Below are 24,564 nucleotides of genomic sequence, written 5' to 3' on the forward strand. Positions count from 1 at the left end.
TAGCTGGTAGATAGAGGCTCTTGTAGTAGATGACCTATGTCATATGGCGGATCTAAGTAGCTGGTAGATAGAGGCTCTTGTAGTAGATGACCTATGTCACATGGCGGATCTAAGTAGCTGGTAGATAGAGGCTCTTGTAGTAGATGACCTATGTCACATGGCGGATCTAAGTAGCTGGTAGATAGAGGCTCTTGTAGTAGATGACCTATGTCACATGGCGGATCTAATTAGCTGGTAGATAGAGGCTCTTGTAGTAGATGACCTATGTCATACGGCGGATCTAATTAGCTGGTAGATAGAGGCTCTTGTAGTAGATGACCTATGTCATATGGCGGATCTAATTAGCGCTGGTAGATAGAGTTCTTGTAGTAGATGACCTATGTCATATGGCGGATCTAATTAGCTGGTAGATAGAGGCTCTTGTAGTAGATGACCTATGTCATATGGCGGATCTAATTAGCTGGTAGATAGATAGAGGCTATTGTAGTAGATGACCTATGTCACATGGCGGATCTAATTAGCTGGTAGATAGAGGCTCTTGTAGTAGATGACCTATGTCACATGGCGGATCTAACTAGCTGGTAGATAGAAGCTCTTGTAGTAGATCACCTATGTCATATGTTATGTGTCTGTAAACGTCATGAATAAGCGAATGTAGTTATATGACCCTCAATGTCATGATTCTAGAAAACAAGTTCGGAACGAAAGATACCAGAGGGACAGTCAAACTCATAAATAAAAAAGGCAAACAGACAAACAATATTACACATGACGCAACTCAGAAAACTAAACAATAAACAACACGATCCCCACCAAAAACTAGGGGTGATCTCAGGTGCTCCGGAAGGGTAAGAAGATCCTGCATCACATGTTGCACCCGCCGTGTTGCTTATTAAATACAAATCCTGTAAATAGTCTAATTCGAGTGTTCACATTCATGAAAGAGAAGGGGATTGTAGTTACGACGTAAGGAACATATCCGATATCATTTGTGAAACGGTTATTCTATAATGGATAACCAACTCGTGATGGCGTCTGTAAAAGTTACGAAGTGATGATTTCAACGTCACCATTTGGAACTCTTGGTTTGTTAGCTTCCTTGTGTAGACGAAACTTATATATGCCCGCTAGCCGTACCAAATTATAATCCTGGTAGCTTCGATGAGTTTTAACTGATTTATAAAAAGTAGCTAGGGTCTGCGTTTTGTAGATACTCCAATGCATTTAGAGATACAGTTGATTTAGTATAGCTATCTTCACTAATCTCTTTATGTATTAACATCACTTGTAAAGCAAGGTCTTGGCATGTTAAATCACTTAAATACATTAATTTAGATGGCAATTTTCTCCTGGGAAAAACAAGTTGGTGGTTCTCATTCATATTGTTCTATATATTTACAAACGACGATTAGAAAATATAAAACCATTTACAAATCATATTTACATATTGCATAGAACATTTGGTTTTTTTTCCAGCGACATACAATATAATGTTTCAGTATGCCTAAATTTAAATATTCGTTGCTACCAGTACCTATGAGTGAATTGGCCGTTTCAGAATCTAAAGCATCATGGGTAATTTCATTGTTCGTACCCCAAAATGAAAATAACGTCACGTCATTGGTTGAATTTCAATTTTTTTGAAATTTTTAACCAATCAGGACGTTTTGGTGTTCACTTTTCAAAATATTACACAGGGTGCATTAGATTCTGAAACGGCGAATTGTAAGGCATATCTGTAGGACATGTGTTCGTATGAGTATCTTCCAACGAACAGGAAACATCCATATACAAATTGTTGAAATCGGAATATATTCTTTTTTTCAGAATCAGTATTTTATGATTATATCTAATTTTAAACGATAAATTATATTAACCTAAATTATAATTTCCGTTACGAAAGGGATAACAGGGTTCGTCAGATATCACTTTTGTTTAAAAGTTGGTTTGAGATATCCGTTCACATTAATTGATAGACGAATTGTTGCAAATGATGATGAAATATATGACGCAACCCGTTCCTTGACAAAAATTCTGGTTACGGATCTTTTGAGTAATGCATACATTAAATCGTAAGGATTTATCGCCGCCGTTTCGCTGATTCAGCATCTCTCTGTGCCATCTCCTCTGCACGTTTCTTTGTTATCTCTTTAATTTTAAGTACCAGTTCGCTAAAAAAAAAGATTTTGAAAAAGTTGTAGGATGCCACATCTGTGTAATTTTAGCTGTATTATCTTTAAAATTTCGATTTTTTTTTTCCTGAGCATTATGAGAAGATTTCTAAATTACTTTGGTGAATAATTATCTTGATTAAATTCTGTAGTGTAAAATCACATTAAATTTTTTAGTCAAGCAAAAGATGAAAACACTGATACCGTTATATCAATCTATACAAAAATATTGAACCACATATTTCTTAAAAATCAAGCTTCGTCTCGCATAACTTTTGCTACAGATTTTGAATAAAATGTTATATTAAATTAGGTCGTCTTTTTTTTATAATGCCGTACTTTTCAAATTATGCATGAGTCGACGGAAGAGCACATATCCAAAAATATCGAAAACAAATCAATATTAGCTTTGAAAATGCTACAATGTGTAGGAGAAGATGCCAGCCTTGGATATTTTCTTGTTTCTTCCGAATACAATTAGTATATTAATATAAAAAAGAAGATGTGGTATGATTGCCAATGAGACAACTATCCACAAAAGACCAAAATGACACAGACATTAACAACTGTAGGTCACCGTACGGCCTTCAACAGTGAGCAAAGCCCATTAAATTTAATTTCCCCATTTCCATCTCAAAATGTACTTACCTGAAGTCTATATCACCGTCACCATCAATATCTATGTATTTAATTAAGTGGTCTACTTGTTCTGATGATAATGGTATTCCTTCATCCTAAAATTCAAATACTTCAATTTTAAAATAAGGCTCTCCTTATAAGAAAATTTATACATTTATTCATTGTACGAGAGTAACAACGCGGGCGTGTTGTAATAACAGTTTGACAAAAGGTCTACAAACATTTGAAGAAGAAACCTGCATGAAACATATTATCGCCATGAGTGGCGTTAATAATGAGTACATATATATTTATAGAAGGGAAGATTACACTTGAAGTAATAGTTTACGTTTTTTAATGGTGCTATATTCAAATTTTGGTTATGTGATTGAATTTTGTGTACCATGTTTGGTGTAATAGTTGTAAACATTATAAATTGTGTGCGTCTAAAACTTTTTGAAATGTGTTATAAACTTGAAAATTCTTACCTTGATTCCTTGTCTAAACTCATCATAATCTACACTATTACTGCCGTCTTCATCAAATCTACTGAACAGCTCAGTTACTGTCATATTACATTCCTCTAAGTATTCCTTCAAACATAACAAAGCTTCTTGTCCCATGTCACCGAATCCAACCATTCTTCTCTTTCCATAGGAATCGGTATATCCATGTATTATGTCCAACTCTGGAAAAGGTTCTTTAAGCTCGGCTAGCCTTTCTTGAGATTTTCCTGTTAGCATTACATCCTAAAAAAAAGTTGAATTAGCATGTTGGAATTTTTATCAATTATCAGTATACACCCTTAAACCATATTTAAAAGTATGCGAGTTAAAAATAAACCTATTGTTTGACCTCTTGTACTAAACTTACATAATCAGAGAAGCAGGAACAATTATATCACATGGATAAAAAAAAATATTGTTTGGCCTCTTGATCTTAACTTAGATCAGAGAAGCATGAACGAATACATTTTGTATATCACATTTAAAAGTGAAAGGGGGTAAATTGTAGCTATTGTTTGGCCTCTTGTACAACAATCAGTTTTTGAAAGCAGGAACAAATACTAGTATATCACATTTAATACATAAAAGTATCTATTTTCCAGTTGTACCATTTCAAATGATGTAACGGATATAAATTAGTACGCCAGACGCGCGTTTCGTCTACATATGACTCATCAGTGACGCTCATATCAAAAAAAAATTATAAAGCCAAACAAGAACAAAGTTGAAGAGCATTGATGATCCAAAATTCCAAAATGTTGTGCCAAATACGGCTAAGGTAATCTATGCCTGGAATAAGAAAATTCTTAGTTTTTCGAAAATTCAAAGTTTTGTAAACAGGAAATTTATAAAAATAACCACATTATTGATATTCATGAGAGCATCGAAGTGTTGACTACTGGGCTAGTGATACCCCCGGGGACGAAACGTCCACCGGCAGTTGCATCGACCCAGTGGTGTAAATAGTTATCAAAGGTACCAGGATTATAATTTAGTACGACAGACGGGAGTTTCGTCTACATAAGACTCATCAGTGCCGCTCATATAAAAATGTTTATAAAGCCAAACAAGTATAAAGTTAGCATTGAGGATCCAAAATTCCAAAAATGTTTTTCCAAATTCGGCTGAGGTAATTACACTATAGAGACGAAAGACACAAAAAAGGACATTCAAACCATTAAATATAAAGTATTATTTTAAGTGCAATTATATTTTCTACTTACCGATAAATCTAAACATTCTAGTTTAAAGCTGGAAGGATCTAGAGTCAACAGGAGATCAACAGCTGTTTCTACTGCGCTATCAGGAATATTGTTCTTACCAATCTATAAAACAGGAAGTTATTAGTTACGTATAATAGTGAAATGAATTGATAAATTTTTATTCTTGTGTAAAAAAATGTTAACATAAATACTAAGCTTCAACTTATAAGGTGGTTGTTTATAGTTCCGATATAGTGAAAATAATTGGGTGAGGAAACATGAATAATGTGACTATAATTGGATCCCGTAGCCAACATTGTGTTAACAAACAAACACAAATATATATACAAATATATAAAGGCTTCTGGCGTTTGAATGGAACGTTCAATGACAAAAGCCATAAAATTGACATCTGGATGAAACAATACCGAATTACGTCAAGAGTCATACGACTAAAAAGAACACAAACTGTTAAGTAAATGAAAAAAGACTATTATCTATAAATCAAGAAGATCTTATATTATATGTACTAATATAGACACTGACTATGTATCTATTAGGTCTATATTTGCAAATGATTTTTTTGAGAAAAAGGAAAAGACGTATTTGATATAACCCTGGCGCAATTTTTTTTACTAAGGCACCATTGACGTTTTACTTAGTTGGAAAGCAGCTGCAAAAAGCTCTTGGATATTGTACGAGTTGAAAAACGTACACTCCAAAAGCGGTTGAAGTTGACGAATGTCGACAAATTGTTAAAAAAAAACTTCGAATCTCGGTAAATATATTTTGTCAGAAAATTAAGTACAATGAGCAATTGTTCTTCAGACGAGCATATTTTATTTTCTGCATGTTAAAAAGCATTCTTTACCTGTTTCTTTTAGCCGGAATTTTAATAAATATGTTATGGTGGTGGAAAGGATGAACGCATTAAAAATTTCTGCTTTCCATAGTTGTCGCCCTTAGCACAATTACAGTTTATGACAAAGGATCTGGGTAACTTGTATTCTCCAGACTGAGGTAAAAGTTTAGATAAGAAAGATAAACAATTCTTTCAACTTCATAAAATTTCAAATTTTTAATATATGAATATGAATTAATTACTGTAATGTACATTTACGAAATCACCAATGAATTATGTTATGTAAGCGTTAATGTTTATATCAGACTTAAAAATATTTCAAGTATCTTGTACCATTTTTATCAAAATAATATAAAGCTGTTTCTATATACTATGCTTTTTTGATGACGCAGGTGTCAGTATCCCACTAGGGAGTATCCCCTTTGTTAAGTGGTAGTTTCACAATAATATATATATGAAGAACGATGAATTAAATTGTCAATAATGTAGTGTCAAAGCTTTTTATTAATTGAACATCCAGAACCAAAGACTACATCCTGTGATCGTGCTTTATGTTTACTCATAAACCTTATTTAGACTTCCATAACTAGAAATGATAAGTATAATACAAATTAGAAAATAAAAAAAGAGCTTCTTGAACACAGTTCCAACGCAAATAGTACACGGAAAGACGGGACCCTCTAAAACAAACTCGAAAAAACGTTGCTAGCAATTTCAAACTTTTAAAGCATGGGATTGAAAAACATGTTTCTTTTAGTTTAAAAAAAAAACAAACATGACTTTCACACCTAGTTTAATTGTGTTTCGTGTTATGTGTGCTAGTATCTGAAACATCAAAAAATAATCTTATATCTATATAAACAAACCAAAAATAGATCAAAAAAGAATCGTATTATTTATAAAGCAAATGTTTTACAAATTATTTCTCGTCTTTTGATACATAAAACGGAGTTAAGGCAATGGATGGCTGCTTTTTCTTGTTCAATGAAGCTATTTGTGTTTCCAATATAAGTTTGTGTATTAGTATACGATATCATTATCTTTTGTCAAAAAATAAAAAGACAAAATTACTGAACTCTGAGGAAAATTCTTAACGGAAAGTCCGTAAGCAAATGTAAAAATCAAAAGCGCAAATACATCAAACGAATGTGTAACAACTGTGAAAGTTCTAACTTAGTACATGCATTTTCTTGTGTAGAGAATGGTGGTTAAAACCTGGTTTAATAGCTAGTATAATGTCTCACTTGTATGATAGTCGCATACAATTTCATTATATTGACAACATTGTGTGAACAAAACGAAGACATAAGGGGTAAAAACATCAAAATTGCTTCTAATATTCATATATTACCTTTAAAACCTCTAAGGCGTCGTTACTTTTAAGACCTTTCATAACTTTTCCAAATCCTTCCGGACCTATTCTACAACATGATATGTCTAATTCTATTAAGTATTTATTATTGGCAAGAACATCACCGAATGCAGCTCCTCCATCGTCATCGTAACCGTTCCAAGAGGCGTTTACTATCTTTAAGTGGTCATTTTCCTGTTAATGATAAAAACTTGGAATATTCAATAAGGTGTACACTTGTGAATTAAACTGATTTCATTTTTTTTAATTTTCATACATAAATCAATTTATCAAGTGTCTGAATTTTGTACCGTGTGCTAGAAAATGTCACACTTAATTATAAAGGTAAAATAATCGATGCACTAGAATGCATCGACCACATAGAAATCATAATGAGAAATCCTGCTGATGTATTAAGGAACGATACCGTGTTTTCGCCACTTATTTCTTGTACAGCGTTCATCAAGTTTATCGTAAGATCAAAATGACATAACACATAACACATATACTCATCAATAAAATAAGAAATATAAAACATCTAGAACCACAAATACCATTCCATACACGATAGGTTTTAAGCATCCACTATATTTGTGCGCAATTCTAGAACAAACATCATATGCAACGCAAAAATTAGTTTTATGAGTTATAACACTCAAAACAATTGAAAATCAGAAAAATGACAGATGCAATGTAAGAAGAAATAAGGAAAGAACTTCATATATTTTTTGGTAATTGTTGAGTCTCATCTCTTATAATTTATATAGCATAATTTTTTTACTTTTAAATGAAAATGTTTAAATCTTACCTTCAATCCATTAGCTATCTTTTTAGCACCAATAATTCTGAACTGGTTCCAGCTCAAATCTAATTCCTCCAATGACGCATTTTCAGCTGAAATTGATAAAATGTCTATCAAATACACTATGTGTGTGCCTGTGCTGATAAAAAAGCACAATCGAATTATAAAAATCGGTGAATCCTACATGAAACAAAAAAACAAGCGTTGTCATGATTAACATAAATAAGGGCAACAGTAGTATACCAGAGTTCAAAAAGCATAAATCGATTGAGAAAGAACACATCCGTGTTCTAAACCAAAATCGAGAGAAACACATCAGCTATTAAAGGAAAACAAAGGAACAACAGGAACACCAAACACAAACCTACTCGTAGTTCTCAGTATCGAAACACAAGTAGGCTTTTGATAGATCTTACAATGCTGACCAGTAATGTAGTCATTCTGTTAAGTGGTATTGGAGAAACTGCTATTAAACTATTTATGTTCAATCAACATTTCGAACAATCCAAGTTTTTCAAAACAAGAATCTACCTTCAGAAGGTTCCAAACGTGCTCAAATCTACAACTCATCACTGTCAAGCTGATGTTGACTAGGCATGCAATTATTATATGATAACTTAGAAACTGTGTTCAATCAAGTTTCAAAATATGTTATCCTTGGACGACAAATTTCGATTTTCTGAAGTTAGAAATATTGGAATACAAACCTATCATGTGTTCAAATGAGTTCCCTGATAAATCTCCAAACAAATTGTGGCTCAGGTTTAAATAATGCAGGGCCATGTGTTCCTGTGAACAAAAAGGTAAAATTACTTTGTAAGAATCATGAACAAGCAAAACCGTATTGTGCTCAATTTAATGAGCAGTTATGTTTATCATAATTTTTTTAAAATTTAAATTTAAAATCTGATTTAACATTTGCAGGTTGAGGGTAACTATAACGCCTGTGAATTGGCCAGAAAAAAATATGAAGTAATAAAACTTTAAAAATGGTATCGTTCCATAACAAAAATTGTTCATCATTTTTCAATTTTGGTTTAATGACAAGTAATGATACATCTAGCATCTAGAATAGAATGTCATGAAAACTTGAACATATACAAATGCACACGACGTTCCATAGTCTTCAAAAATGGCAAAATTGAATAATAAGCTGTGAAAGGTACAAATAAACACATGTCTATAAAGATAGCCGACAAGACGACACAATGTCAATGCATGTACACAATTGTTTAACCACGCATATAAAGGTAATTGGCTTGAAAAAAGATGATGAAATGGTTAAAACCTATATTCTCCGTAGTTAGATTGATGTGTATCTCACATTATACTAAAAGTATAATCATGTTTTTTCTAAAGAACTTGACATTGTATTTTCTGATTGGGCCATTTTTCATGTTCATTCAATAAAGTAAAACAAAAAATTTTAATAATTTTTTGAGTTTAGATAAGAACTAATAAATGTTTACCTCAATCTTTTTTGTAAGGAAAGGTGCATCGAGGTCTGTAAAGCCATTTCCTGAAGAAGAATCCAGAAAACATAGATAAATAAACACTTATAAAAAAAACCACACATAACCCTTGGTTATATAATTCAAGAACAGAACAAAACATATATTGTATCATATATCTTAAATCCATTGTGAATTTACAAATCAAGTTAAAAAAAATCTAGGGAATTACAAATCAGACGACTATTCTGATATCTATATATATGATACTGTGTCAATTTATATCGGTCTCCCTTATTTCTATGTTTAAACAGTTTTTGTGTCTGGGCCTTAAAAGTAAAATGAATTTTTTGGTTTAATTTTTCTTCAAGTGAAGTGGCAGCAAAAGAACAGAATTTTGCGGTTCTAAAACCAATATTTCATTTTAACTTTAGCTGTTATAAAAACTAATTAACTAGAATATTATTAATCAAAATAGTGATAATGATTATAGAACTTATAGCATTCACCTATTATATATGTAGGTTTCTCAGAGACAGTCTTGCAAACAAAAACTACTAAATGTTGGATTTTTTTCTTGTAAAAGGAAGACAACTCTAATGTTAAAATCATTCTATCAAGTATACGTTGTTTTTGATACTAGAACGGCGCAATATGAGTTTATTTCATTGGCTCCTATATTAGAGGTGAAACTGGTAGTCTTGAATTATTAGTTATCAAAGGTACCAGGATTATAATTTAGAATGCCAGACGCGCGTTTCGTCTACATACGACTCATCAGTGACGCTCATATCAAAATATTTATGAAGCCAATTAAGTACAAAGTTGAACAGCATTGAGAATCCAAAATTCCAAAAAGTTATGCCAAATACGGCTTAGGTAATCTATGCCTGGGATAAGACAAGCAAGACTAACAGAAATTACACTTTTTACAAACACAGTTTTCTTTAAAGTCTAGCGGACAGTTGCATTTTATGGACATAATGACCTCACATGGCGGCAAGGAGAGGTAAGCTTTGACCAATTTACGACTATCGAAAACTGTACTTTTACTGCAGGTGAGTTATGTGTACGGAAAACTTATTATAGAGAATTAAGAAACTTTAACATTAGCTGTTATATTACACAACTTTTTGGAATTTTGGGTAATCGATGCTCGTCAACTTTGATGTGTACGTCTTCCTAACTATTTTCATCTGAGCATCACTGACGAGTGTTATGTAGACGACGTACTAAAAATTATAAGACGGGTGCCTTTGATAACTCATTATACTTCATCAGTAGAAAACGATTAAGGTTAATATAATTTTCTTCGAGAAAGTGATTTTTGAACACAGTTGAATATATTTTAGTATATTTCAAAGTAAAAACACTAGGCAAATGTTGACTTGCTTACACATTGTTGAGTTGGTAAAACAAATGACTGGCCCAGAAGCAAACATTGTTTGACGTGTGCAGGATATTTAAAATTGATTCCATAATTACTATAGACTATAACATGATTATTACCTCCTATGTTTAGTTCTCTGAGAAACTTGTTGTCGTGTAACATCATACCAATAGATTTAGCACCAAACGATTTCAAATTATTCTCTGAAATATCCTAAAGAAAGAAAATTGAACAATATTTTTAACACTACTTACATATCATCAATTTGTTTTAGATATATGTAAGTCATCAACTTATCATTTTCAGATGATAATTGATAATGCACACTTAAGATTTAAAACCAATTGCTAGGTGTGTTTGTTTGATTTCTGCTTATTTGTTTTTGTTTGTGTATTTATTTCTTTTTTATTTCTCTTAAAGCTCTATAGAAGTAAACATTATACAGCTTTCCTGGCATTTGACTCGAGCATTTCATGTGAATGTTAATCCGAAAAGGCAAAGAAAACAATCTCCATTCCGTGTTTTCTGCAAATCAGGTTTAATTATATTATCAGCTTATGTGGCTCAAATGAAACGTTCTAGATTGATAGTATTGCGTTGATATATGCATTTACACCGTTTTCAAAGTATTTTTTGATTATCATTCGAAACTTATTTTGTGTACTATAATTTGTCTAATTATCTTTTTCATTTTTAGCCATGACGATGTCAGTTTATTTTCTATCTATAAATTTGACTGTCCCTCTGACATCGTTTTGTCCCTCTTTTATGTTGATAAAAGTTTTCTCAAAAAGGTTACGTTCACAGTTGTTAATCAAATGCGTTTCATTTTCATCAAAAGATATATATGATCCAAGAACCACGTTAATATCATTTTAAAATAATATATTGTATATACAGATTTATTTGATAAAAGCTAAGTAGTATTGCTGCTTGAAACAACTACCTGAAATTTGAATATCATCTATATGTTTCGAGACCTGATATTAAAAATATTAATTAATTTGATCAGTTTCTGGTTTTATTGTGTGTTTTATTAGATGACATACCAATGATGTAATGGTACAGTTTTCTGACATCATAACTTGTAGATAAAGCATCCCAGATTCACCTATATTATTGCCTTTTAAGTTCAATTTAGTTAAGGTCGTGTTTACCTGAAAGCAAAACAAAAATGTGTTAGTCGCCAGAGTCCACAACTGCAGAAAATAGTTCAGAGATAATAATTTTTAAAAGAAGGCCACAAGAAAATATTTTCACCCATTTCATGTTCTGTCAAAAACCTCCAATGCTGAATGAAATTCGGACATTTAATTGCAACATCTATTTGAAATTGAAGAGTAATACATGGAATAATCCATAACGTATAGCTATGGATGTAAACGGATTGGAATTTGCTGATATACAGAGAGTTCCGTAACAATACAAATGTGATCACGGGTTCTCAACTTTGTTGTGGTTGTCTTTCTAAGAAAAAGAAAATACAAAACAGGTGATTGATCTTATAAGATGTAGGTATAATTAATGTAGAATCCTAGACATTTGATTTTTTAAATAGCAAGCTAATACTCAAGTAACAAATCATTTAGTGTCTTTGGCATACATTGACAGTTTATATAGCTTACTCATATAAAAGCCAGCTGACACTTTCATTGCCAGTCATTGAAACATTTCTAAATCCTCGTCAGATTAATTGTTTTATTCCCTGTAATTCTTAATTTGAAACGCATATATTTCACGAAAAATACAATAACATAGGACCAACAACAACACTATTTTCGTGTCAAAATTTTCAGGAGATGATTAATAATGGAAATGTTTCCAAATGATGTATGTGAGGTCAATGCAAAAGGAAAACAACAAAAATACCAAACTCCAAGTTAAATTCGAAACGTTAAGTCCTTTATAAAATGACAAAATCAAAAATTCAAACACCTCTAGGAAATGGCAACTGTCATATGTATGACTAGTATAGTCATTTCCGTGAACCATGTTACAAGACCTTGCATAGTTCAAACACGGTAAAAACTTCACATAAAGTGTAACTGGTATATACTTTTGTGACAAATACCGATAAATCAAACTTACCACCATTGCCATGGCAACCGCCATCGTCCCCTTACTATCCAGACCATAGTGTTTTAGATCAAGTGTTGTGTCCTTATCACTGTCCATTTTTCTGGTTATTTTTGATGATGGAACAACATCGAATTTTCGACATGCTTTTTCATACGTTTTTGAACCCGTATTGTCATAATCTGGGTATTTAACTGAAAAAGAATATAATTCGTAGTTGTGGTATATCTATCTACATATTCACAATTTAATCAAAATTGTCTAGTTATTGTTAATAGCTATAGGTAAATAAGCCATCTTAAAAAGAACACAAAATATAATCGCAAATGATTTGACAACCATTTGTTATTTTGATTTGTCTGAAGTTCTTACGACTCGAATATTTTACAGCTATGTTGATTAGGGTCTTATACCTCTGTATCTGTCGATGAAAGGTGTTAGAAATGGGCGCAAGATTAAGCGTATGGTACAATGTGTCAGAATTTATTTTAAGTTTTTCTCATAAAATTACTAGCAAAATTAAGACTTGATATAGTTGATTGTTCTCAGAGAGTGTTTGGTTACGACGAATTCTAACATTAAATATTATCTTTAGAAATATCTTTAAATCAAATAAAGGTAAAATGTCAATTCAACCCTCTCTACTAATAATATTTGAATGAGGCACTTAATTCAAAAATACATGTACAGAACGTTTAAGCAAAATTTAATTTCTTTCGAGTATTTGCTTTATAATCGGAAGGATAAAGCAGTCTTGTAAAAATCTTAAGTGTTTCTTATGTAATTTTATATTTATAATGTTTAGTAGTTGTAGAAGCCTGCGACCTTTCACAAAAAATCTTGCGAGAAAAAGTACTAGCAAGTCATGAGCATATAAGTATAACAAACGATCAATTTAAATCGGATTTTAAACTTGATTGCCTCTAGCTTTGCTAGATCATACTAGCTATAAAATTGACACCTGAAGCGTAGAACAATTTCATACAATCCAAACATCATAAATTTTATTTTGATAAGGTGTATACTAGGTTTATCAATATTTGATTGTTTTTGGCGTTAGTAAGTATCAATAACCTTTAATACTTAGAGAGAATAAATAACTTATATGGATCTTATAAAATCACTGTTGGTCGATTTGGCGTAATCACTCTTAATCCTAACTCTTTAAACGAAATAGTCACTTTTTTATGTTTAAGATTATAGATAATTTTATATATTCCAGAGTGTAATGGCACAATGGACTTTCCCTGCGAATGGCAATTGCATGTCTGTTGCTTGTTAAAGACAAACCAGTTGATAAATATATTAATTGATTATTCCTTATCTTTTAAATCATTTTTTACTCATTGAAAATAAGAAGACGTGGCATGAGTGCCAATGGGATAACTCTACATCCAATTTTATTTTATTCATGTTAACTGATAGGAATATTTAGGTCTATTTTCAAATCTTTTTTCGAGATACCCTCATAACTTGATAATAAATATCTTACCCGAGAGATCCAGTAATGTCTCTTGGTCATCTTCTATTGGTTTTTTCTCGTCAGAATCAGAATCGTCAGATAAATCTAGATCTACATCTTGTGTGGTTGTGGTAGGTCGGCTCTGAAATTTAATACGTAGGAATAAAAAAAAAAAGACATTTCATGTTCGAAGAACGTTATCATAGGCATTTTTGTAAACATCGAAAGCCATTCTTAATACACCTGACTCATCGGCCTATATAAACTATTCCCCTAACTTACATGTATTTGTAATTCAGAAACCTTTAATATGAATATCATGTTCGTCAAAGTTGTAAGCATATGAACAGAAACAAACTGAAAAGACTAAAAATATGATTTTTACAATAATTTGTGTTTCATGGAGTTTCCGCCTTGTATTTGTTTTTATTTTTTATAAATAATAGGATTCGTCTTGATTTACTTGGTAAGGAAAAACTCAAAATTGAAATCAGTGATTAAAAAGTAATTAAAAGAGCGTATTGAAATCATCGGCACTCTCAAAATTAAATACAACCGAATGTTAGTCCGAGATTACTTTGACGTCCAACAGCTGTTTTGCCAGACAAGTTGGGGCCGTGGGACTTGAAACTTGACGTCCATTTGAAAATAAAAGTAACTATATTTGCTATTGTAAGCAATAGTGAAGGATGTCACCCCGTACTGGACATTGTCACGGTAGTAGCAATAATTTTTGAGTGTACCAAAGTCAAATGGCACATCTTTTATACATATGCCTTTGATTTCCCCCACCCTTTTGTTCTCTCCTCGTAGAATGAGATTGATGTCTATACATAGGTTTGGAAATTCTTTTGAATCTTAAATTAGATACATGCGCGAGGAAGAAGTTGGTGTCACGTGAAACTCAAGTATATTGATACTCAAGTACTATATTGATACTCAAATACTATATTGATACTCAAGTATATTATCGGCGTGGCCATCTTAAAAATTCCAAACCCAAGGTGCACATCTGCACATGCGGATTGTCATTAAGGTGTTTTTTTATCAATGTATGTCAAGTCATCTCCGAGCATTAAGATGGATATAAAGTGTAGAAGAAAAATTCGTAGAATAACAATACGTTCACCCTTTTTCAAATTTTATTGGAATTGTAGAAATATATTGATTTCCAGAGATAAACGAAAATTTCTCAAACAATTGAATTTTAATTTTTTGGAATTGTTTCCCAAACATTTTATAAAAAAATATTCAAATGTCAACAAACCAATTTAGTTTGTATCCACTGTAACAGTTGAGATGGGCGTTTCTATTTTAATATTAAGACTGTACCATGCAACAAAACAGCATCTAGGTTTGGCCTTGTCTTATGGTATTATGGTTTACAGAAAAAATGCAGACACGAAGTGTGCAATCAAGAATGGGTATGCTAACTCTTAATGATGATCTGTTAATGTTAAAAAAAAAAATATAATAAATCTTACTTTCATCGGCCTCCTACTATTCCCCATTTGAAATATGAAGTGTCGTGATACACTTTCTTTTTGACATCATAAATGGTTGTGATTAACTTTAAAAACATTTCCAATTCAATAAAATAAACGTGATTAATTTAAATGGAAAACTAAATAAATAATGACATTTATACTAAGGTGATTAAATGGGAAGACCAAAGAACTTCAACACATAAAGTTTCCGAAAACGCTAAGGCAAAAAGATGGTTTCCATGCAGGGGAAAACACTTATGTTTTTATTATCATAATGAAAATAAATAAGATTTTCATTTTTTTACAAGCTTACTGTTGTCCATAGAACATGAATAAACTCTCTAGATAAGATTATATATATATTGGGTATTTAGCTCAACCAGCTTTTTTTCTCAATTGGGTAACATGTTTTTTATCTTCTAATTTTAACTCGACGTTTATTCCAAATCAATTATCAAATACTGTTTATTCATAGGGTTAAATGATTGGATCTAATATGTCACATGAAACACCATAATTCGGAGTGTTATTTGGTATAAATGTGTCTTTCATTAAGATGTAAGGCCTTTGTTGATTTGAATTGATACGTAAAATCCGATTTAAATAGTTGGGAAATACATCGCGCTCTGCGCCTTAACAAGATAATAAACTCCACGCTGTTTTTGCTAGACTAAACTTATGTACCTATATCCAACATTATCTCTTTCCAATGGTAGACCATATTGGTCTCCATCCTGGATGATTTACCTTGGTGTTTTAACGTCCTGACTATGCACTAAACATTGGGATGTCGTGTGTTCAAATCCGAGTGGTATCAAACCAAGGAATTGAGAATTTTGTTTCCTGCTTGTTCACTTCTGACACAACAATTAGGGCTAAGTGCAAAGATTGCTTGAGTCAGGGTAATAAAGTGCCACAGAAGGGTGCCAACTTCCTGTGTACCTTCACTTTGCAAAGTAGAACTTCTATTTTCCCATGCATGTACAGGATTGTTTCAAAATTTACCAGACGACTAATAGTGTTGATCTAGTGTAAACCAGTGTTTATCTTCATATCTGAACTTGCATGTAATATTTGCAACTATATATACATAAAACTATGGGGTTTTTTTTCTGGACAAATTTTTGTTTTCGCCTATCTACTTTTTTCGCGACAAGTCGAAAACATTTTTTTTCTTTCAATTTTAGCATAACATATAGTGGCAGCTGAGGGTGAAACAAACAATTTTTTTATCAGAATCAAAAACAAATTATTTCATTCTGCAAAAACTGGAAACAAACTTTTTTTTCCAAAAATAAACATAGCCCCCCAGAAAATCAAATGGTTGCTGCCTTACCATTCGGAGAACAAGTTACTCGATATACCAACGCATGTGCATATGCTAAAACGGCTATTCTACTTTTCTTACCATTGATTTTATGCTAAACGTCTAACGCTACATGAATAAAGGTTAATTTACTACAAGTATCACATAAACTTAAAATTTTCAAAAATCCAAGGCACCGAGGTCAAGGACAGATAAATAAAATTGAGAATGGAAATGGGGAATGTGTACAACATCCCGAAAGCATGTCAAACAGACATGTACATGTACACCTTATGTTTATTACATACACCATATATGGTTAACCTATTGCTAAAATTGTAATTGCAAAACAGAAAAAGCACAAAAACTAATTTTTGACCAATGAACCCATGTCAAATTTTACCTACAATAATGACATGTACACCCCGATTTGTGTATAAAAAATAGAGGAAAACAAGTATGATAAACCAACAAACGTCCACTGGATAACAGGCTCCTAACTCAGGGACAGAAACATGTTTTCTGGCATCAAACCATCGCCTAGTCTAAGACAGTGGTGTAACAGTTCGTGTAGATGATGAAAGCTTCTCAAAGCTATAAACACCCAATATACACAGCATGTATACAAGACTCAAAATATCTGTACACATACAACAGCAAGTTGGCTGGTTCGATGTAGAGAAGAAAGTGAAGAGATTTATGTTATAACAGTATATTTCATGTATGCCATGGGGTTACCGCAGAGCAAAACAATAGCGTACGTTGGTTTTCGTCAATGCAATGATATTTTCCAAGTTCGGTTTATCTGTAACACAATTCACAGTACATGATAGAAACAAATTTAGTATTACTACTTCGAAAATCAATTCTTTCCTTCCGTCTGATTCATTATCTTCGCTGATAAGAATTGCTAAAACAATCATTTATATAGCCTGCATACTAATTAAAATGAACCATTGAAGAGGGCCTCTATATATTTATGACGAGTAAAAAATATTCATTAAGAGAGTTCTATTGCGGTACATGACAAATGCCATGAAACGGTTTTTTCTTATTTGTTTTCAGTAAAAAACACGAAACTATTTGTATAAATTCTAAAACGATGTTCTTACCTTAAAGGGTTTCGTTGTAGATATATTTCCCGGCATTGGAAATCTATTTGATTGCGCCATAATCTCATTAATCCAAACGTAAAAATTAAGTTGTGTTTTCAGTGAATAAAGTTTTATCCATTAAATTTGTATTCATTTTAACAATTTCAGATACAAATAAAATATCTCAACAAATATACGTATGAAAAATGTTTTTATCTTCTAATTGTTAATTGAGTATACAGCCAACACACATGTCAACATTTGATCTGGATAAATAAACAAATCAAAACTGTTTAAACTTTCTTTTGCACATAACCACCCTTTGTTACATAGAAATAAACTCACTTGACCAATAAAGTTCAATCGTATAAAACAAATACAAAAGGAAACTTACCAGAGTTTTTAAAGTAAAAGATTCGAGAAAGTTTTGCATAATGCGGTAATATCTTTAATCCTTTATGCTACCATTTTTCATTGCAGGATTAGAGTAAAGCCGATTCTGTGCAGGTCGGTGGGTTTTAGTGTTAAATGTATTGCGGAATTTATTTTGATTCAATTGAAAATTAGGCTCCCGTGTCATTGAATACATCAGAGGAGCGAGGCAGGTCATTTATAATAATCAAGTATCATTTTATAACGCTATAAATGTAACCAACTTTAACACATATTTTAATTTTCTAAAAAAAATACTTAATCACGAAATCAAATATTTTTTCATAATGCATAATTCAAAAGTTTGAAATATTATTGATATTTCTAATCCCAATTAAGCCCAAAACATTAATTATAATCTAATATGATCCTTGTTTTAAGATTGAATTATGAATTGAGATTACTATAACGTGACCAGTGATGCAGATAAGACCTTTAGGTTGAAGACGTCTTTAAGATTCACATCAGTAAATCAATTTCAAAAGAAGTTAAATGTCTTCTTTTAAATCGGTAAATTATTTGCAATTGCATGTAACCTATCATGTTATTTAATTTTTAATGCGGATTTTCAAACATTAAATGTCGCAGATCACGTCGCTAATAGGATCATTATGTGAAGAATAACCTTAACCCGTCCATGAAACGGACTCTTTAGGTACATGACATTATTTTATTGACAGTGATAACTTATTGTTGTTTGTTCAAATCCAGTGGGAAATAATTCCCACAGAAAAAAAACTGATTTAAAATTTATATACATATCGCGCAATAAACACCTATACCATAACGACATAAGAGTTCATGATTCTAAACTGTGAAACTGGACGGAGAGCTCTCCTCTTCCCAATCTCTATCTTAACACTGTTGACAAGAACCGAATGCTGAGTTGGAAATTTCGACGAGAAGGAAAATTTAATCGCAATAAAAAAAATAACAACAAACATAGCATAACATACCAAATAATGTGTTTATTGTACTATGCGGTATGGCGGGCTTTGTTCATTGTTGAAGGCCGGGCGCTGACCTATAGTTGTTAGTTTTTGTGTCATTTGGTCTCTTGTGGAGAGTTGGCAATCATACCACATCTTCTTAATACAAGTTAATAGTTCCGTATCGTTAAACATCTTAATAAGATGTGTGTTGGTGTGTGTGTTTGATTTTGTGTTACCATGTCTTGTATTATATCCAACACCTTATAACAGTTACAGGTCCACGCAATAACTTTCCCGTTTTTTTAATATTTTTTTCAAAATGAACGTATTAAAAAAATCCTGCTACGTCTTTTCGTATAGAAACCCTACAGTGTGCAATGTGTGAATATCAATATGATACCACATATCATTTGTATACTTCGGTTAAAATAAACATTCATATAACAGGTTATAACTCCATGTCAACAACCTGTACAAATATCCTTCACATATATAAAGATACTTGGCACTCACACCACATCTTCCTATTTCTACTTAAAATATATATAAAGAGCAGGATTTGCTATCTTTATAGATATTTTCACCCGAGTATTGACTCGTGAAGAATACTAATAAATATGTTTTGCCGATTTTCACTGTATATGTTTCACGGACATGTTAAAAAAAATAATATTAAAGAATGTTCAAATATAATAAAATAATGTATACTTCAGGGATGATTTCATCGTCATGTTTTATTTGATGTGTCAAAAAGAAGTTAGTTTGTATAGAAAAAAACACCAAGAACTTGAGGCAAAATTTTACCTGCTTCGTGAACTTACTCCTTTGGCTAAACAGTAAAAATATATAAACAGTACTTACATGAATTTCAGTTTCCACTTTTTTCATTGATGTTTTTCGTTATTCCTCTCTCGTCCAGGAGACAGCGAACATGATAAAAACGTGACAATCCATCTTATCTTACCATAACATTCTCCTCGGCGTTAAAAATCATTAATTATTCTTTCCGGTTTTGCAATATGACAGTAAATTATTGAATTTTCATTAATTTTATACGATATTAGATAAGAACTGATATTTTAATAAACTCAATATTACTTTGATGTTTAGTAATAAATTATTTGCCTGCCGAGTTGGGTCTTCATACGTCTTGCTTCTTGACAAACTGCAGAAGATTAGCGTAAGTTACCATTGATTGACAAAAATCTGATCACATTTTTACTTTGTTCTCTTTTATTGTTAATTTAACTTTTAAATGATCCATATGCATGCAAAATAAAACCTACACCTACACGACATTTCCATATAAAACGTACAACACAAGACATTTCAAGGATTATATTATCATGATATTGTTGCTTAATTTTTTTTAAGACTTGTGTTTGTTTTTTGGCCGTGTTTTTTTTTTTTGTGAATGGCATTATCAGTTTTTTGCCGATCTTTAAGTTTGAATATCTATTTGGTATTTTCTGTCTTACTTTAATGCAAAAAGAGTTTTGGACATTGCATGTGGTATATAAGACTGTCTCCTGCTCCTTTTTTCTACCCTTCTTAAACCACTTTGACCATGTTTGTTTCTACCCTTCTTAAACCACTTTGACCATGTTTGTTTCTCATCACTCGCCTATTGTCGATCTTTTTACTATATATATAATTCGTATGAAGAATCATCTTTGTCAACTGGAACCACAACTTATCTAAACACTGTCCAAGTGCCTGCTTGTGACATCGTCTAATACCCGTTGTAGTAAATAGAAAAGTGGATTATTACAAGTTCACCGCGGTACCTCTCATATGTCCGATATGGAGATCAACAAACCGTAAAAATGGCAAGGTGAGAGGTACACGAGGCTGGGGTTGTGGCCTGATATTAATATAATGTGAACTTCCCCCACCTCGATGGTGTTATATCAAATTATCTTTGCGATATGTAAGATTTTCCTTTCATCCCTTTTTATGTTTGTTTTGTGGGTGAATGAATATGTGTCCATATGAAAAAACTTTTTTTTAGTATTTTTTTGGTCAGATATAGCCACTATAGCATTACTTGTAAATTGCTATATATGTTGTAAAACAACGACAACATGACATATATTTTTTTTTATCTAAATCGTCCCTATAGTCTACATAAGTTATGAAAAGATTCAACAGAATCAGTTCATCGTGCGCCATCACACCAATATAAAACATTTAGGTAGAACACAGGGAAACCACCTCCGAAATTTCATTTAGGACAAGAATATGAGTGGCCGCACATGAGTATGTGTGCCACCCATTCAACATTAGATGAGAATTGTTTGCTAAGATTCATCTTATCACCGATTCGCTAAGGTGTTTAAACTTAGCCTCTTTCAGTTTTTAAATAGTTCTAAATATTGAATAACCTTACATAATCTCTACAAGTTCTTATCAGAACTACATTGTGTGAACCATAAATGTCGCCAATGTTTGCCAAACTTTCAGCATTATTGGAATAATAAGAGGTATTTTTTTTCAATTAACTTCGGTTTAAAAGAAGAGTTTAAGAAAGTCCATAGAGAGTAGATATTTTCTGAATGATAAATTGCATTGTTAGTATTATTTCATTCTACATGTTTACTGTTCTAAATTTAACATAGGCCTGTTTGATATAACATTTGTAGTATCAAAAATTATGCATCACAACAAAAACCATATAAATATTGGTAATCTTTAATATATAAATAACATATAATAACATATAATATATATATATAACTAAAGTAAATCAAAAATATTAAAACATGATTATAGTTTATATAAAATAAGCACTGAAATGACTTTTATCACAGATAACTATTAGCACTAGCAAATTCTAAACTTATAAAATAGTTCTAAAATCACATTGATCTTTTGGCATATCTTCGTTTCTCGCCAGCTGTCCATGACTTTGATTTGACTCGGAAATGGCGCAAATCTTCTGAGTGGTCGGAATGAAGCATTGTTCGATAGCTCACTGGGTCACATAGGTATGGTTGTTCATTGAAGAATGCCTTGTAACCATTATCTAATAAATAGATTTCTGGAAAGTTCAGTGATGGATAGTTTTCTTTATTCAGTTCTCGGTCTTTGCTTCTGAGAAATCGTAACATTTTAGGACCTCTTTCGGACGAAAACTCACAGTGGAAGATGATGATCTGTTTATCTTTGGTTGGTTGCTGAAGCAAAGTTAAAATTTTCTCGTGCAAATACATATTATCTGCTCCTCTGACATGTCCGCCTTCAAACTCATACGGGTATCGGCAGTCGATGATTTTGTAGTCACTGATGACGTCATCGTATTCCCCGTTAACAACATCAGCAAGTGTCTGTGGAGTGATGCTTCTCAAGTCAGAATGTTTTCCAGTGACAGTTGGTAAAGTATGCAATCTGCTACCATCGGCAATGAAGTCGTCGTTCTCTTCAAGTTTGGTTACCACAGCCTTTATATCGGTACAAACTTTTGGTCTTTTTGAACATGATGAGTTGTCATCTTCTGTACGTTGTCTCTTGGCAGATTTCGTCAAGCTAGGAGCAAAAGTAATATGATCATCCATACCGAGACCAGAATCCTCGTCATCATCAGGAAACAGGGTCCGCTTGATGTTTTGAGTAATCACAGACATAAGATCATCAGCCTTTACTGGTGTAGAATCAAAACGCAGTGAAGACATAGATGCTGGAATGACATCAAAGTCATCACATGTGTTGAATAATCTTCTTGAAAGCATTTTTGTTGTCGATCTGAATTTGAACTGTCAAGTATTAGGAATTAAATTTAATATGTTTATGTTTGAAATATTTTCAATTTTTATATTTATATTTTTTGAATTGACAATAAGTGATATTTGTCTCTAATTGGGAATCGTACTCATCTCATTACTCAAGCAGTGTTCAACTCGAGGTCGAACTTCCAAAGCTTTGTTAATTATTTAATTAATCGCCAATCAATTCCTATGATTGAATTCGTTAGATCAAAAAGAATTTCAAATTATTACCTCTACAAAGATGATTATAATCATGACACAAAGTTAAAAGTGCACAGAAGTGAGATAAGTGTTCATATAATACTTTTACTTCAAAACGATACAAATTAAATCAAAAGGTGAAGAAAAAAAAGACATTAAAAAATTGAAAAATTGAAAAATAAGATTTAAATAAATATTAATGAAAACATTGTTATGGAAGATATGAGTATACAAAATAAAAATAAAATTGAAATTAAATTAAGTATTTCATTCATTAAATTGAATTATGAAGAAAAGAAATATCCATTTTTTACAAATTGCAAAAAATCTGCTGTTATTTAACATGAACATGTACATTTGTACAGTTTAAAGCAATAAAGATATACCTATAGGCTTTATTTTGTTTTAAAAGCATATGTATAGGTAAGGATTTTATGTTCAGTATGTAAGACAAGGGCGGGTACTGGATGTCGCAGCTGCTAATCCCTAAAATGATCGAAATGGTCACATAAGATGCCATAACGTTCCTTACTATTGACTTGTTGTTGATGGCTGAATTCACTGTATATTCATTTTATCATTTGTTAGGATATCACATTATTATATAAATCTTACATACGTTTTTAATTTCGCGGTTTGTTTCCTATATGACAATTACAGATACCACGAGACAGTTGGGTACAAATTAAATATACATTTTATTTAAAAAAACGGGTAAATTCCTTATTTCGACAGAAAATTTTGCCTTTCTTTTAATACGCACCTGGCTCAGAAAATGGTTACGTTTATGTTATAAATACCACTAGGTCGATACCTCTGCTGGTGAATTGATAGTCCCCGATGTTATCACCAGTCCAGTAGCAAGTGGTTCGGTACTGGCATGAAAATATCGGGACTGATCGTATCATATCGGGCTATTCGAAGTGCCATCTTTAACCATCGTAGAACCATCGGCCACTTTTTCTTGCCTTCGGGGACAACTTCGGGAAGGGTTCTAAATTTTTTAACATGTTAAAAAATCCCCGAAGGTGCGTCCGATGTTGAGGGTTCGTATTGAGTTCGTATTACCATCCTCACCATCGTAATGTCACCGGGAATACATCTTTAAACATCGTATTGCATTCGTCTTTCCATCGTTTCCATCGGGCAGTTTTGACATTACGATGTCTACACGAATGAATCACGAAGCAACCGAAGAACTTTGTATTTGTTTGGCATTTTAACTGTTTTGATCTGAGCGTCACTGATGAGTCTTATGTAGACGTAACGCGCGTCTGGCGTAGCAAATTATAATCCTGGTACCTTTGATAACTAATTACGATGGCAACACGACTACGTGAAGACCTCGTAATCCCGTCGTGTTGCCATCGAATAAAAGTACGAAGGCGACAAGATGAAACTACGACGGCAATAAATCCAGCTTAATGTAAGTTAATTTTCGCGTTAAAATACATTTA

The 24,564-nt window shown here is 32.2% G+C and overlaps 2 protein-coding genes across 5 annotated transcripts; both read right to left on the reverse strand.

Annotated features, from left to right (window-relative positions):
- Window positions 1-1,370: 1,370 nt before the first annotated feature.
- LOC134712142 (leucine-rich repeat-containing protein 74A-like) lies at window positions 1,371-20,100 on the reverse strand. Of its 4 annotated transcripts, none has more exons than XM_063573356.1 (13): window positions 20,004-20,100; window positions 13,922-14,033; window positions 12,442-12,623; window positions 11,403-11,510; window positions 10,473-10,566; window positions 8,982-9,031; window positions 8,220-8,301; window positions 7,519-7,604; window positions 6,711-6,905; window positions 4,519-4,620; window positions 3,278-3,538; window positions 2,820-2,905; window positions 1,371-2,171 (listed from the first exon to the last, which is right to left on the reverse strand). In XM_063573356.1, exons 1-13 carry the CDS (start codon window positions 20,028-20,030, stop codon window positions 2,081-2,083), a joined length of 1,476 nt encoding a protein of 491 aa, XP_063429426.1. In that variant the 5' UTR covers window positions 20,031-20,100; the 3' UTR covers window positions 1,371-2,080. The 4 variants fall into 4 exon arrangements, with proteins under 4 accessions (XP_063429426.1, XP_063429408.1, XP_063429398.1 ...); XM_063573338.1 differs by lacking the exon at window positions 20,004-20,100 and adding an exon at window positions 18,173-18,300; XM_063573328.1 differs by lacking the exon at window positions 20,004-20,100 and adding an exon at window positions 17,797-18,105.
- A 1,872-nt stretch (window positions 20,101-21,972) lies between these two features.
- On the reverse strand, window positions 21,973-22,914 carry LOC134706201 (M-phase inducer phosphatase-like). Its single transcript, XM_063564933.1, has one exon. The coding sequence runs from the start codon at window positions 22,868-22,870 to the stop codon at window positions 22,001-22,003; it is 870 nt and encodes a 289-aa protein (XP_063421003.1). The 5' UTR covers window positions 22,871-22,914; the 3' UTR covers window positions 21,973-22,000.
- Between the last annotated feature and the right edge of the window lie 1,650 nt (window positions 22,915-24,564).

The sequence above is a fragment of the Mytilus trossulus genome, chromosome 1, assembly GCF_036588685.1.
Source record: "Mytilus trossulus isolate FHL-02 chromosome 1, PNRI_Mtr1.1.1.hap1, whole genome shotgun sequence".
Lineage (NCBI taxonomy): Eukaryota > Metazoa > Mollusca > Bivalvia > Mytilida > Mytilidae > Mytilus > Mytilus trossulus.